This window comes from Canis lupus, chromosome 1, assembly GCF_048164855.1.
Source record: "Canis lupus baileyi chromosome 1, mCanLup2.hap1, whole genome shotgun sequence".
NCBI lineage: Eukaryota > Metazoa > Chordata > Mammalia > Carnivora > Canidae > Canis > Canis lupus.
In genome coordinates this window covers 41,380,328-41,397,216 of record NC_132838.1, presented here as the reverse complement: position 1 = coordinate 41,397,216, position 16,889 = coordinate 41,380,328, and the positions used below count along the sequence as shown (strand labels likewise).

General features: G+C 41.0%; 1 protein-coding gene across 6 annotated transcripts in view; it reads right to left on the bottom strand.

Annotated features, from left to right (window-relative positions):
• PCMT1 (protein-L-isoaspartate (D-aspartate) O-methyltransferase) overlaps window positions 1-16,681 on the bottom strand; it is a 45,213-nt gene extending 28,532 nt beyond the window's left edge. For 2 of the 6 annotated variants that reach the window (XM_072827561.1, XM_072827553.1), the window contains exons 1-4: window positions 16,361-16,614; window positions 8,124-8,231; window positions 1,676-1,780; window positions 11-42 (exon numbers count right to left, since the gene is read on the bottom strand). In XM_072827561.1, coding sequence (XP_072683662.1) covers window positions 11-42; window positions 1,676-1,780; window positions 8,124-8,231; window positions 16,361-16,589 — 474 coding nt within the window. In that variant the 5' untranslated portion in view covers window positions 16,590-16,614. Of the gene's footprint in view, window positions 1-10; window positions 43-1,675; window positions 1,781-8,123; window positions 8,232-16,360 lie in introns of all 6 variants that reach the window. The other 4 variants (XM_072827537.1, XM_072827570.1, XM_072827546.1 and 1 more) reach the window with 4 other exon arrangements.
• Window positions 16,682-16,889: the final 208 nt, after the last annotated feature.

Genomic DNA, 16,889 nt, shown 5'->3' with positions numbered 1-16,889 from the left:
GTTAACTTACCATGTGTGGAGCACTGATTGTTGCTTGGAAACCTGCAAAAGAAGAAGAAAACTACTGACATACTCAGCTGCAAAAACATACCAGACACTCCATGTAACTCCTTTTCTAACATCTACAAATTCTGTTTCATAGTAATATTTTTTTTATTTTTATGATCTCAAGGAAATAAAACTTTTATTTTGCATTTTAGAGTACTGTCAAGAAGCTTAGTTAAAATGAGAAAATACAATCCTGCCAAAGCCTAATGTGCTCATCTAGTATAACACTCCCACTATTTCTGAAAATTTCTTCTCCCATAGAGTTAGCTAAGAAAGTGAGAATGTCAAGAAGTTGAGTTGGTAAGTTTATGACTTGATTTCTCTCTCTGGGTTTGTTTTTTTTAAGATTTTTATTTATTTATTCATGAGAGACACAGAGAGAGAGAGAAAGGCAGAGACACAGGGAGAGGGAGAAGCAGGCTCCTCAAGGGTAGCCTGATGTGGGACTTGATCCTGGAACTCCGGGACCATGCCCTGAACCGAACGCAGATGCTCGACCACTAAGCAACACAGGTATCCTTCTCTCAGGGTTTATAAAAAGAAAATAAACTTCCACATATAATAAATATGCAAAATCTTTGAAAATTAAATTGCTTCATATTTCTGGCAACTTACTGAGCAACTGGCAAACAAAGCAGCTTAAGAGACTAATAAACGACCTCAATTTACTCTGTATACTATCACCTGGTGGTAATTTACAATCTTTTCTTAGTTTTTAGCTTTCAGGTTTTTTCTTCCAGTGCTGCTTTCTCAAAACTTATTTACCTGCTTCTGCATCTGAAGCAATTTTCACTGAGCGGTGGTAGCAGGTGCCTTCGGGGTTCAGAAGCTCCCCAGGATCTTCTTTGCTGACTGTCATAGTGCTTCAAAAGAAGAAAGTATGGCAGCTGGCTGACTGAATCCTGAGGCCCTTCTAAGCCTCAAAGGCGCCCACTGCCAAGGCTCAGCAGTTCAGCAAAACCTGCTTCAGGAGAAGGAGTTAAATATCGAATTTTCTAAAACCAAGCACAAACCTAAAAATTCAGCGCAAGTAAAGCAGAGAAGTCAGTAACCACTTAATTACATTTACTTCCTTTAATATTGATTTATAAAACTAATATTAATGTGAAAAACAGCTTTAGTCAACATTAAGGCCCTAAAGAAAACTTAGCACTCAGCTTAAACTTAAATTTTCATTAAAAGTATGTCTTAAAGAAAATGTTTAGGGATCCCTGGGTGGCACAGTGGTTTGGCGCCTGCCTTTGGCCCAGGGCACGATCCTGGAGACCCAGGATCAAATCCCACATCAGGCTCCCGGTGCATGGAGCCTGCTTCTCCCTCTGCCTATGCCTCTGCCTCTCTCTCTCTCTCTGTGACTATCATAAATAAATAAAAAAAAAAAAAGAAAATGTTTAAAATATTCTCTATATATATTACATGCAGTTTGAAAAAATAGAAAAGGTACTTCATACATAACATCATTTTATTGAAATGGCTATGTTTGGGATTATGACATTTAACTGAGGCATAAAATTCAAACTAGCAAGGTAGTAATAGATAAATATCTGTGTTCCAATCTATTTTTACTTAACAAAAATTATACAGTAAATGAGTAAAAATGTGGCATTTTCAGAAATCCAGAGCTTACCTATTGATTGTGGAGAATCCATATAAGGGTTACATTTTGCATAGTGGGAACGGTCTGTAGCCAGCATTACTTCAAATACTTTATCTGTTTTGATGATTCCATTTTCTGAAATGAATGAGGCAAAAATTTTAAGCTAGGAGTGAGATGATTAGATGTACTTTAGAATAATTATTATGCCTGTACTGCAGAGACTGGACTGGAAGAGAGCAAGACTGGAAGTTGCTGCAATTGCCCAGGTAAACACAGCCTGGTCTTCAGTGATGACATTAAGGAGGAAGAAATGTAGAAGGATTTGAGTTTTATTTACTAGGTAATATATACCTAACTAGCTCTGGGTAATGGCTGAGATGCTGATATCAGACACTGATTTGTGAAATCCTGGAGAAGGCTCAGAGTTAAGGAGGAGAAGCATAACTTATTCAGTTAGTGACTATAAACCATACAAGTAGAAATTTGCAGAGCCAGTCTACTGAACACATAGATCTGGGGCTCAGGAAAGAGATCTAAGACAGTGATACAGACTTCTAGACATGTAGATGGGAAGTGAAGCAATGGAAGTGAACTCAAAAGGCCAGGGAAGATACACAGAGACGAAAAACAAAAGTGAACACTGACGAGATGTGCAAAGGAAGTGGAACCTTAAAAGATTATGACAAAAAGCAGCCACAAGGGTAGATGAAAATAGATAAACCGTTACAAAGCCCAAGTGAAAAGAAATTTTTCAAGAAGGAAAGTAAGGTCAATAAGGATTATATTTGGCTCCCCCAATAAACTATAAGTTCTTGGATATTAAATAGAAGACGTTAAACTTGAATAACCCTCTTGGTACCATGCACAGTTATTATTCAGTAAAGCCCTTATTAGTTCACTCAGTATGTTTACTGACTGTCTAAAACACACCAGACACAATGATACATGCTGAGAATCATACAGATAATTTTACAATTTAAATGGGTGAATTATATAGTATAAAAGTATACTTTAGCAAAGTTTTTTTAAAAGATATTATTTACTTATTCATGAGAAACAGAGAGAAAGAGAGGCAGAGACACAGGCAGGAGGGCGAAGCAGGTTCCATGCAGGGAGCCCGACGTCTCCAGGATCACACCCTGGGCTGAAGGCAGTGCTAAACTGCTGAGCCACGCAGGCTGCCCAGTAAAGCTGTTTTTTAAAAAAATTCAATGAGGGCACCTGGGTGGCTCAGTTGGTTAAGTGTCCAGCTCTTGGTTTTGGCTCAGGTTGTGATCTTGGGGTCCTAAGACCAAGCCCTATGTTGGGCCCCACAATCAGTGTGGAGTCTGCTTGTCCCTCTCCCTCTGCTCCTCCACTTGCTCGCTCAATCTCTCTCTCTCGTAAATAAATTAAAAATCTTAAAAAAATTTAATGAGACTAGGAGTGGCAATCATGAGAGGCTCTGATTCTGGAGGAGAATCAAAAGAAAATAGGGAAAGGATGACGCCTTTTGGTGCAGCAATGAAGGGAAAAGATAATTAAGGATCTGGCAGAAACAAAAGAGCAAGAAGATGTGCCGACCTCTCCCCTTTTCCCAGCACTAATATCAACACATCACCATCCTTTAAAGAAACTGCAAGTCACTATACTGAAAAAAGGTGCTCTGGAACTGTGTCCACAAAATGTCTAAAAACAGGAAAAAGAAAAAAGCCCAACTCCATTCAAAGATATTATAAAAAGAAAACAAAATGCACATCAAAACATTTCAGCTGAGGGGCACCTGGGTGGCTCAGCAGACTGAGCATCCAACTCTTGGTTTTGGCTCAGGTCATGGTCTCTGGGCCATGAGATTGAGCTCCCACTCGTGCTCCAAGCTTATCATGGAGTCCACTTGAGATTTTTTCTCCCTCGCTCTCCCTCCCCTTCTGCTCCTCCACTCTACTTCTGCTCATAAGCTCTCTCTAAAATAAATAAATAGGGGATCCCTGGGTGGCTCAGCAGTTTAGCGCTTGCCTTTGGCCCAGGGCGCAATCCTGGAGTCCCGGGATCGAGTCCCGCGTCGGGCTCCCGGCATGGAGCCTGCTTCTCCCTCTTCCTGTGTCTCTGCCTCTCTCTCTCTCTCTCTCTCTCTGTGTGTGTGTGTGTGTCTATCATCAATCAATCTTTTAAAAATCAAATAAATAAATAAAATATTTTAAAAAAATCAACAAGGACACCTGGGTGGCTCAGCGGTTGAGCATCTGTCTTTGGCTCAGGGAGTGATCCCGGGGTTCCAGGATCGAGTCCCACATTGGGCTTCCTGAATGAAGCCTGCTTCTCCCTCTGCCTGTGTGTCTGCCTCTCTCTCTCTGTGTGTCTTTGATGAATAAACATATCTTTAAAAAAGGGGGGGGGCTGGGTGGCTCAGTTGGTTAAGCATGTGACTGGCTCAGGTTGTGATCCTAGGGCCCTGGGATTGAGCCCTGTGTCAGATTCCACACTCAGTGGGGTGTCTTATTCTCCATCTCCCTCTGCCACTTCCCCTACTCATGCTCTCTCTCTCTCTCTCTCAAATAAATAAATAAGGAGTGCCTGGATGGCTCAGTCGGTTAAGTATTTGCCTTTAGCTCATGTCATCATCCCAGCTCAGGTCATATATCCCAGGGTCCTGAGATGGAGCCTTGCATCTGCCTCCCTGTTCAGTGGGGAGCCTGCTTCTCCCTCTCCTACTCCCCCTGCTTGTGCTCTCATGCACTCTCTCTTTTGTCAAATAAAGAAAATCTTAAAGAATAAATAAAATCTTTAAAAAATTTTTTAAACATTTCAGCTGATTAAATGGAAACAATAATTTTAAAACTATATTCTAAGGACACCTGGGTGGCTCACTGGTTGAGCGTCTGCCTTTGGCTCAGGGTGTGGTCCTGGAGTCCTAGGATCAAGTCCCACACTGGGCTCCCTTCATGGAGACTGCCTCTCCCTCTGCCTATGTCTCTGCCTCTCTCTCTCTGTGTCTCTCATGAATAAATAAAATCTTTAAAAAAATAAAATAAAATAAAAAATAAAACTATATTTCCAAGAAAACTGCAGGCAGTATGTAAAACTATCACCAGGAAAAAAATCAAGCTCATGACATTTACTAATAAAACTATCAGACTTTCGGGGCACCTGATGGCTCAGTTGGTTAAGCATCCAACTCTTGATTTCAACCCAGGTCATGATCTCAGGGTACTAAGATGGAGCTCCACTGCACTTGGCATGGAGCCTGCTTAAGATTCTCTCTCCTCCTCCCTCTGCCCTTCCTCTTCCCCCACCCACCCCAAGCCCAAGTCCAAGGTATACTCTCTCTAAAACAAATGACAACAACAACAAAAACTTTTTCAGACTTTAAAGGCATAGAAAAAAACCTCAGAGCCTCAAGGCAAAAAATTCGAATTACCTAAGAAGAGTTAAAAAAAAAAAATTAGGCAACCATCAGATTTCCTAAGAGCAAAATTCAAAGCAAAGCAAGAATGAAGCAACATTTTCAAGAAAATTCAAAAAAAGAAAGTGCAAGGGTGCCTGTCTGGCTTGGTTGGTTAAGCATCTGACTCTTGGTTTTGGCTCAGGTCATGATCTCAGGATCCTGGGATCAAGGCCTAGAATAGGTCTGACGCTCAGTGGGGGAGTCTGCTTGAGATTCCCTCTCTCTGTCTGCCTGACCCCTCTGCATACTCATTCTGAAAGAAAAGAAGAAAAAAAAAAAAAAGAAAAGAAAAGAAGAGAGGAGAAGAGAGGAGAAGAGAAGAAAAAAGAGAAAGGAAAGAGAAAGAAAGAAAGAAAGAAAGAAAGAAAGAAAGAAAGAAAGAAAGAAAGAAAGAAAGAAAGATCAACAATTAAAAGAAGCAAACTACTGAGACATCTGGTTGGCTTGGTACACAGAGCATGCAACTCTTGATCTCAGGGTCATGAGTTTAAGCCCAACATTGGGCATAGAGCTTACTAAAAGAAAAAAAATTAAAACCTAACAACAATAAAAAAAAGAAAAAACAAACTACCAATACATTCAACAACATGGATAAATCTCAAAAGTACTAATCTCAGTAAAAGAAGCCACATAAGGAGACTATATACTATATGGTTCCATTTATATCAAATTCTAGAAAAGTCAAAACCATAATGGCAGAAGGCTGATCTATGACTGCTAGAGATAAAAAGAGTAGATTAGTTGCAAAAGGGCATGAGGAAAAAGAACTGTATTAGAGATTAGCAAGCTTACATAAAAGTCCAAATAGTAAATATTTCAGGCTTTGCAGGCCAAAAACTCTCTGTTGAAACAACCCACCTCTATCAAAGTAGTATGGGAACAACCACAAACAATATCAAAAAAGGCTGTGTTAACATAAATCTTTATTTCTAAAAGCAGACAATAAGGATGCCTGGGAGGTTCAACAGGTCACTGAATTGGTGGCTCAACGTCCTGGGATTGGGCCCCACATTGGGCTTCATGCTCGGTCAGGAGTCTGCTTCAGGATTCTCTCTCTCCCTCTGCCCCTCCCCTGGCCTGCCCACACATGTGTGCTCTTTCTCTAAAATAAATAAATACCTTTATCAATAAATACAGACAAAAGAACAGATTGGCTTAAAGGCTGTAGTTTGCTGACCCCTGTTCTATATCATTAGTGTTGGTTACACAACTGTACTTGTCAAATTTTTCAAATTAGTTTTTTTTTTTTTTTTTTAAGAGAAAGAGAATGTGCAACAGAATGGGAGAAACTTAAGCAGGCTCCAGGCCCAGCAACCGTGAGTTCATGACCTGAGCTGAAATCAAGAGTCAGACACTTAACTGACTGAGTCACCCAGGTGCTCCCTAAATGGTTTTTAAAAGCATGTCACTATTTATTAATAAGCTGTACACATCAAGGCTCAGAATCAAGCTCTATTAGGCCATTACTGGGTGGTTTCCAAAATTTTCAACACAAGATGCTTTTTATTTTTGCCCCCAATTCTGCATTTTGAAAGATGCCTAAAATAAGCTACATCTACTAAGTTATTAACTTATTTTGCCATTTTTTTTAAGTTTTTTTTTTTAAGATTTTATTTATTTACTCATGAGAGACACAGAGAGAGCGAGAGAGACAGAGACACAGGCAGAGGGAGAAGCAGGCTCCATGCAAGGAGCCCGATGTGGGACTCGATCCTGGATCTCCAGGATCATATCCCAGGCTGCAGGCGGCGCTAAACCGCTGCGCCACCGGGGCTGCCCTTATTTTGCCATTTTTGGTAATTTGACATATACAACTGCCAGCTCCCTGAAATATTTTTATTGAACAGCAAAATAATTTAATGTTTTAGTTCTCATATATAGCCTAATTACAAGTAAGTGTATGATTATCCTTAGTCTTTCTGAAATAGTGAACAGCTTTAGAACCACCCACACCCAATCTTCTTGCACTCTAGGGACCAAGGGCCTTAATTAAATTAAATAATTATAATAACGGCTAATGGTGGTCCAAATATGCAATTGATCCAAAGGAGAAGTTAGTAGGATTCAAAAAGGAAAATGCAATAGAATTCAAACCATAAACCAAATAATAAAAAACTTGAAAAGATTAGAACCATGTAAAGGTGTCTGTTTCTCTCAACTGGAAGGATGGGGAAGGGTACAGAAAAAAAATGCTGTAAGAATCATGATTTATGACACGATTTCAAGCAACTGATTGAATGGAAAAACAAGGAAAAATATCTGACAATTCCTCTACAATAGTGGAGGGATCTACGATATTAGAAACAGAAAGCAGGGAATAAACTTACAGCTGACTACATAACCCAGCCAAATGCTGACATGGCCATACCATCGATAACTATTGATTTTCAGCACTTAAAAAATCAATAAAATCTGAACTTATTTACTGCTCAGAACAAAATGCAAATTATCAACTTTGACAACGTAAAAGAGCCACCAATAAGTTGGAAAATCAGAGGGAGAACTCCTAGTATCTTTTCTTTCAGAGTAGAAGGGTTACCAGAGGTAGTGTTAGTTTATAAATTATGGAACAAGAAACTGAGGTTAAAGTATATTACTTAAGGTAACCACAAAAAAGGAAGCAAAAAAGTATAACCATATGGGGGAAGGGTGGGTGTGCAGGGTGTACATACTAATCCATCTCGGCAGAAGGTTAACAGAAAATGTCTAAAGCTGATAAAACAAGTAATGACTATTTAACCACATGATTTAAAGACATGAAGATAATCACCAGAAGAACCAAAAAATGTAGTTAATCAGGCTCCCTGCATGGAGCCTGCTTCTCCCTCTGCCAGTGTCTCTGCCTCTCTCCCCCCATCTCTGTCTCTCTCAAGAATAAATAAATAAAATCTTTATAAAAAAAATAGTTAAAAGTGGTTCCCTCTACGCAATGAGTCTAGAGGTGGAGAGGAATGGAGCCAAACAATTATTTTTTTTCAATAGAGGCCTTTCTGTATGATTTTATCTTTTAATCATGTCCATATATTACTTGACTAAAAATTAATCTTGGGGCACCTGGGTGGCTCAGTTGGTTAAAGTGTCCAACTCTTGATCTCCATTCAGGTCTTGATCTTGGGGTGGTTAGTTCAAGCCCCATGTTGGGTTCCACGCTGGGTGTGGAGCCTACTTAGAAAACAGATGAATGAATGAATGAATGAATGAATGAATGGTTTTTTAAAAAATAAAAATTAATCCTAATTCTCCTAACCTTGTAATCACAAACAGTATGATTTATATAGATATATACACAATACACACACACACACAGACCCCTCCAATTAGCACGATGTAAGATGTGGCAGGGGACTCCTTTTCCTTCACAGTGGTAGAATTTTAACTGGGTGCATTACTTAGCCTCTCTGTAGTTATGTGTAGTCTTACAATAAAGTTCTTGTCAATGGAACATACACAGAAATTTGTATGCAATTTCCAGATCATCCCCTTAGAAAGGAATGGAGGTTTTTCTCTTTTCCCATTCTTCTCCCCACTGGCTAGAATATGGAAATGATGGAGGTAAACTATCTTCAACCTTTCAGATGAGGGGAAGACTTTAGGAAGCACAAGAGAGATGGAACCCAGGTCCTCAACACTGTGGAACCACACTATTAGCTCTGAATTGCTTATACTTGGGTTGTTACAGGAGATAGAAACTGATTTTGTTTAAGCCATTGTTATTTTGGTCTTTGTTATAGCAGCTGAACAGGTACCCTAATGCACACAGTATCTGAAGAGGAAAACAAGATCAGTCTGAAGAATAGGATTAGAGTTGGAGCATGGGAATAGGCTGTATAATACCCTAAAGAGGCCTAAAAGCTAAGCAAGAGGTGTTTACATTTAATACAGTAAGCAACAGGAAGCCTGGGCAGGCAAGTGACTTTCTGCGTAATGAGTAGAACAGAGCTGAGGGGAGGGACACTGAGAATGTGACAACCTATCAGACACTTGGAGGTGTATCATTCCAAGTGTGGACTAAGGATCCAGGCTGGAAGAGTACCAAAGAAAATACAGTAGAAGCGATGGCTAGGAAAGGTATCCATAAGAACTGCTGAGTTAGGGATGCCTGGGTGGCTCAGCGGTTCAGCATCTGTCTTCAGCCCAGGGCATGATCCCGGAGTCCAGGGACTGAGTCCCCCATCCAGCTTCCTGCGAGGAGCCTGCTTCTCTCTCCATGTCTATGCCTCTCTCTCTCTGTCTCTTGAATAAATAAATAAAATCTTAAAAAAAATGCTGAGTTAATATGGTGACAGTCTGAAAGAATCAATGACTACTCCAAGATTTTTAGTCTGGGAGAATAGAAGAACGGAAGCAACTCTGGCAGAATTGAAAAGGAAGAAAGCCTGTGTTGATATGAAGCAGGAACACTGCCATGGACTTCAAACAAGTGTCTCTAAACTTGCTACAAAGTTACATCTCAATAAAAAAAGATTATGTTACATTATTCTACTTTATGTGACTTAACAGTTGTTAATCATCTACTCTATATTCCTTCTCAACTATCAACATGCCAGGAAAAACAATAAGAAATGAACAAACTGGTCACCTTTTATTTCCTACCTAGAATGATTAGGAACGATAAGATGTAAGCAGAACTTGACATACTTTTGGTATATAAAGTCTGAAAGAGATTAGGTTTAAATTCACACTATAGTCAAAGAAGAATTCCACATGATGGCTGGCAACTTATGATACAGCAACTTATGATAAAGCATATCATCTAAGTACTAGAGTTTATTTAAAAATACATTTTTCTTACTAGATTTGTTGAGTCACTTGAAAGTAATGTAGCACTCTGTGTCAGATAATTAAGAAAGAAAAACACATCTTTCCCTGGACTGCTATCACTCCTAATAGATACATCAAGTTAACTATTTATTTTGACAGTATCTCTTAAAGGAGGATGTTCCCTGGACTCCTCACATTTGACAAACTATAATGTTATACAAAACTCTAAAATACAGGTAACCAAATGTTAACTTCTGTGTCTCTCTCCTAAATCACACACATTCTACAGCTGATTTTACAGAATCCATGATGCAACTGAAAACACAGAATCTTGGATTTGGAAGGATCTTTAGAGGTTTAGTGCACAATCAAAGCTGATGGCAGATCTCTTCTATGATATCCCTTATAGAGAAATGATCAACCATTCTTTGCTTCAACACATCCAGTGACAGAAAACATTATTTTTCAAAGACAACTCTTTGTTAGGATAGCTTTGTGAATACTTCCTCATAATGAGCCAAAATTTGCCTTCCATTTGTCCTGGTTTGACCCTCTACTACACAAATTTCCTAAAATATTTAAACACTTGCTCTCTTAGGCTTTCTCATTGCTAAATCAAACCACCTCAATCGCATCAAATCACCATATAAAAATGCCAACTCTCATCATCTTGATCACTCCCCTAATAATCTTTTGTTTTTTTTCACTGCTACTTGTAAAGCATGTTGGCCAAAACTAAATGTAGTACTAATAAAAATATGTGGAACAGTGGAACAGTATATGTGAAACAGTATATTTAATGTGGACCACATTAAATAGAATGTAATATAATACATCTAGATCTAGTGCTGTCCGATAGTACTTAAGATGATGGAAATGGCCTATATCTGCACTAATAGGCAGCCTATAGCCTCATGTGGCTATTGAGCTCTTGAAAAATATGGTTATATGACTGAGAAACTGAATTTTTAATTTCATTTAATTTTAATTGTTTTAAGTAGACACACTGATATCAAAGCCCCTTATCATATAAATTAAATCTTATTCAATCTAAGTTTACTTATGTACCTGTAAGATTGACTTGAAACAAATAAAAATGAGGAGGTATTTTCTGGATTTTTTTTTAAGATTTCATCTATTTATTCATGAGACACACACACAGAGGCACAGACACAGGCAGAGGGAGAAGCAGGCTCCATGCAGGGAGCCCGACATGGGACTCGATCCCAGGTCTGCAGGATCACACCCTGGGCCGAAGACGGCACTAAACGGCTGAGCCACCCGGGCTACCCTATTTTCTGGATTTTAATCAAATCCCAATTTTTGAAAACAATCTCTTAGGATTTTCTTTTTCTTTTTTTTTTTAAGGTTTTATTTATTTATTCTTAAGAGACACAGAGAGAGAGAGGCAGAGACACAGGCAGAGGGAGAAGCAGGCTCCACACAGGGAGCCTGATGTGGGACTTGATCCCGTGTCTCCAGGATCACGCCCTGGGCCAAAGGCGGGCGCCAAACCGCTGGGCCACCCAGGGATCCCCCTTAGGATTTTCTTAGCTGGTTCTATTTGGCCCATGAACACACATGATAAAACTAACGGAATATTGTCTTTTCCACAAGTTACGCTATTAGTGGCTAAGAACTGACACTAAATAGAAAAAGAAAATTATTCCAATTTATTTGCAGCAATAAATAAGGATACAAAAGTTACAAATTATCATAATTCTTATCCAAATGCTTACTCAAGGGTAGCCCACGTGGCTCAGCAGTTTAGCACCGCCTTCGGTCTGGGGCATGATCCTGGAGACCTGGGTTCGGGTCCCATGTTAGGCTCCCTGCATGAAGCCTGCTTCTCCCTCTGCCTCTCTCTCTCTCTTCTGTGTCTCTCATAGATAAATAAATAAAATCTTTAAAAAAAAATGCCTACTCAAGGTCTCCACTGAAATGTCTTCTAAGCACCTCAAATACAACATCCCCAAAAATAAACTCCTGCTCTCCCACACCTCCTTGCACACCTCCTCCCCACCACCTGAAAGTCCCTGCTGCTCACTCACTATTTCCAACTCAGAAAATGGCAAATCATTCCAATTGCCCAGGCCCAAACCTTACTGTCATATCCTTGACTCCAATCTTTCTCAAATACCCGAAATCCAAATCTAGCACATGCAATTTTCTCTGCTTGCAATGCCTGTCCCCTGGCTCTATCTGCCTAGCTAGAATTTCTTCCCCTCAACTAATTCTTTGCTCAAGTGACACCTTACTGAGGCCTTCCCTCCCACAACTGCAAACCTCATACCCAACACTCCCAATCCTCCTTCCCTGCTCTGTCACATTATCATGTGACATACTAGGTATTGTAACTCGTCTGTTCCCATTAGAAGCAATCTACAAGAGAAAATATATGTTTTGTTCAGTGCTGTATCTCTAGTGTTTGGCATATAGAAGACAGCTAAATATCAGTTGACTGACAAATCCTGTAAACATTATAGTATATACAAAATGACACAATCAAGAATGCAAAGTAAAAACTGAAATATTAGAGCAGTGGATTGAATTTTTTTAACAAACAAAACTAGGTTAAAAAAATAAGTTGTTCTATATGGCCAGTATAGCATTTAAAATCTAACAAATTAAGAGTTAACCTTTTACAAATGCTCAGATTTAGACCCTCTGCTCTAGGAGACCACCTTTCTCAGTATCATCCACCCCTGTCCCCATCTTTTCCAAACTTTTACCATGGCTTGATATTATCCCAATAAAAGTATAAAATAAATTCTAACTTAAGCATTACTTCTTAAATTGTCACATTTCCTGGATTAAACAGGCTCATAGTTGTTTTCAGTTAATTTAAGAGTACATTATCAGCTCATAATTATAAAATAAGCATATTCTTCATTTCTATAGACCTACACTGTCCAATATGGTAGCCCTTAGCCACAGGTGGCTAGTTAAGTTAAATAATATAAAAATTCAGTTCCTGGGCAGCCCGGGTGGCTCAGCGGTTTAGAGCCGCCTTCACCCCAGGGCGTGACCCTGGAGACCCAGGATCGAGTCCCATGTCAGGCTTCCTGCATGGAGCCTGCTTCTCCCTCTGCCTGTGTCTCTGCCTCTCTCTTTCTGTGTCTCTCATGAATAAATAAATAAAATCGTAAAAAAAAAAAAAAAATCCAGTTCCTCTGATGTCTTAACCACATTTCAAATGCTGAATGCCACAAATAGCTAGTGGCTACCATACTGAACAGGGGAGATATAGACTTTACAGAGAGTTCTAATGAGCAGAACTGTTATAGACACTTTTTCCCCAAGACTTTATTATAAAGCTTAAAACTAATTTGGCTAAAACAGCAGCAGAGTTTAATCTCATAATTTTCAATTCTCTGTGTTAGTGATTCTCAAAGCGTGGTCCCCAGACCAGTAGCAGTATTACTTAGGAACCTGACAAAAACACAAATTCCTGGGAGCACCTGGATGGCTCAGTTGGTGGAGCATGTGACTCTTAATTTCAGGATTATAAATTCAAACTCCACATTGGGCATGGAGCCTACTTAAAAAGAATTAATCGATTTTTAAAAAATACAAATTCTTGAGCCATAGCAATCTGTATTTTAACTAGTTCTCCAGGTGATCCAGGAGATTCTGAAGTATGCTCAAGTTTTATACCACTGTTCTAAGTTACTTAAGAGTGGTTGTCAGAGTGGCTTAGTTGGTTATGCGTCCACCTTTGGCTCAGGTCATGATCCCAGGGTGCTGGGATCCAGCCCTGTGTTAGGCTCCCTGCTCTGTGTAAGTCTGTTTCTCCTTCTCCCTCTGCCCCTTCCCCCTCCTGTGTGCACACGCTCCCTATCTCTCTCAAATAAATCAATAAAATATTTTTTTAAAAGAGTGGTTGTCAGGGATCCCTGGGTGGCGCAGAGGTTTGGCGCCTGCCTTTGGCGTGATCCCGGAGACCCGGGATCGAATCCCACATCGGGCTCCCGGTGCATGGAGCCTGCTTCTCCCTCTGCCTGTGTCTCTGTGCCTCTCTCTCTCTGTGACTATCATAAATAAATTAAAAAAAAAAAAAAAGAGTGGTTGTCATAATATAAGCTATGAAATATTATGAGATATACCATATACATTCTACAATATTCTGTAAATGATTTATCAACTATGAAATCATACACAACCATATTTCTATTATGACATCTTATAAAAGGAAAACTCAGTAGTTATTTTCAATATGATAATATTAAAATTAAAGCAATCATGAACTTTATTTTTTTTTAATGTACAACTATAATTTGCTTCCTCTTCAGATCTGCAGATCCTTTTTCAGTTCAACATCAACGTAACACATTTTTTAAGTCTTTTATTTTAATTCCAGTATAGTTAACAGTTTAGCACTATATTAGTTTTAAGGGTACAATATAGTTATTCCACAATATAATCACACTTTAATCTTTTTCTAAAGATTCAACTAGAAGCCTTTAAGTTAGGAGGAACACACAACAGTAGAATAACTAGGAAAAGGGAGAAATTTTCAAATTTTGTGCCAGTTGAAATTCTCACATGAGAAAATAGTACTTTCATAATAAACTAATAAATAGAAACGAAGTCTATTAGCTAGAATTCAGAAAGTAAACTAACATTGCACAAGTGTCACAAGAGGCTACACATTTTGAGCACTCTAATTTCCTATCATGAATCATGGATACAGTATAAGATTAAATATTTGCAGTATTAACATCCATGTATGTTAAATACTTATTATTAAATTTTCTGACAGAAAAACATCCTTAAACGTTTCAGCTAGGAATTCTATAAATGCAATAAATGCATGATGCAATAAAATGATTATAAAACCACTGGGAAAAGAGCTAGTTTTGACTTACAAGTTTGGCCCCAAAAGAAGAGTCATGAAGAGCATGATTACAAATTTCTGCCATAGCCAAGTATCTCCTGTGATAATTTACCAGTGGAAAATTACTTAATCATAATTTGTGCATAGAATGTTTTGGACGTGTACACTGAAAAAAGCAGGCACTAGATCATTTTAAGAAATGTTATTAAAATATTTACAACATACTGAGCTTATGTGTAATCCATGGGAACCTAAATCACACTTAAAAACACTGTCTCAGCGTATAAATATCCACTTCCACTCAAATATCCTTCCATAAAGTGAACACTGGCAATGCTTGACAGAATTTTGAAATCTAAACATTTTTCATTACTAAATGCAAAGGACACAATTTCAAAACTTTTAAATACTGCAAAAAAAAAAAAAAGTCAAATGACTATTAAGTACTAATCATGTGCCAGACAAGGATATTCATTTCTCTCACTTACCTTGGTATTCCTAGCACAGATCCAAGCATATAACGTATATTTAATTGCATTTATGAAAAAAGGAATGAGTATTGAGAGAGTTCAAAGATCAAAAACAAAAAAAAAAAACAAAAACAAAACAAAAAAAAAAGTCCTAGCCCTCGAGGAGGTTACAAATCGAATTAGGAAACATGACAAGCACAAGAAAAGCTAAATAACATACGACAATTAAAAAATACCACGTGGGCAGAGTACGATTATTCGCAAAGTCGGTGGCAAACAGAGTGCTATGAATTCTGACTAGAGTTAAGGTATTAGGGAGTGCGGTCCTTCTGGTCTCCCAACCAGACAGCAACACTGCATCTCGATCTAAAAACAGAGAGTAACACAGCACTCATCCCACCCTAAAATTATCGCAAAAGGAAGGAATACAATAACTAAAGAGAATGATACAAAGAAACTGCCTTGAAATAAAGCTAGAACATTCCACACACGCACACAATCGTTGGTTGGATCCCAGGATCTCTAAAAGCTCTCAAAATACAAGTCTCTCGGGAAGAGCGTTTCTGATTCTTTCTTCCTCCGTCCCCCGCGAACATTTCCACTGGACAGCTGCCCCAGAAATTTCTCCCAGCATCCGCAATGACAATACTCTCATCTTTCCCTCCCTCCCCTCGCCTGTATCAGACGGTGGCATCTCCCTCCAGAGGAAAAAACGGAGGGCGGGGGAGGCAGTATAGGAAGGAGAGAATGCTAGCAGCGTGGCCGATTATTAGAGAGGAGGAAGGCGAGAAAGACGCGGGGGTCGAGGGTGCGGTCGCCTCGGATCCGGCCCAGCCTCCGGGTCAGGCCAACATCACCCCCCCCCCCAGGGCACGCCCCTCGCCCGCCAGACCCGACCGAGCAGGCGGCGGACTCGAGTGACAGCCCCACCACCTGCGCCGCAGCCCTTCCCCCAGGCCCGTGGGGCGACGCCTGCCCCTGCCCCACCAAGAGCTGCCGGTGGCTCCTTCCCTGCCCTTCCCGTCCACGTCGCCGATGAGTGACAGGTCCCGGGGGAGGCAATCGCAAGCGCACGCCGTTCGATACTGCTGGCGCCAGCCTGCGCCGTACCCTCCAGCCCGCACCGCTGGGGGCGTAGGCAGAGCGTTGCGGACGGCCCAGGGGGACCCAGTCCGGGCCTAGCCTGGCCCAGTTGCCCCACACTGGGCGGGGGTGGCACTTACTGCGGAGATTGTGGATTAGCTCCGAGTGGCTGGCGCCGCCGGATTTCCAGGCCATCGCTAAGCACACCCGGAGCAGGTACAGAACCACCTTCAGCGCGGCGACGGTGCCCAGCAGCTTCCCCAAGAGTGAGACCACCTCCCACACGGTCACCGCCCCGCTCGCGTCCCCGCTGGAGTCTCCGCTGTGACTGCTGTCGCCGCCGGTGCCGCCACTGCGCGCTCCCGGCATCCCCCGCGGCACGCATGCGCTCTGTGACGCTGCGCGGCCTCGGGTGCGGCGGGGTGGGGCCGCAGGCAGGGGTGGCCTCGTGCCCCGCCGACTGCCCGGGTGGCTGCTGCGGCTGCTGCGGACGGGCTGGGCTGGGATGGGAGCCCGGGCTGAGTCAGCGCCGCCGCCGCCGCCGCCGCCGCCGCCGCCGCCGCGTGCCACCCCTCTGAGGCCTCGGGCTGCGCGCCGCCAACTTGCTGAGCTCGCCTGCGGCCGGACGGCGTGGGCCCGAGCGCGGTCGGTCGCGTGCCTGGCTGCGGC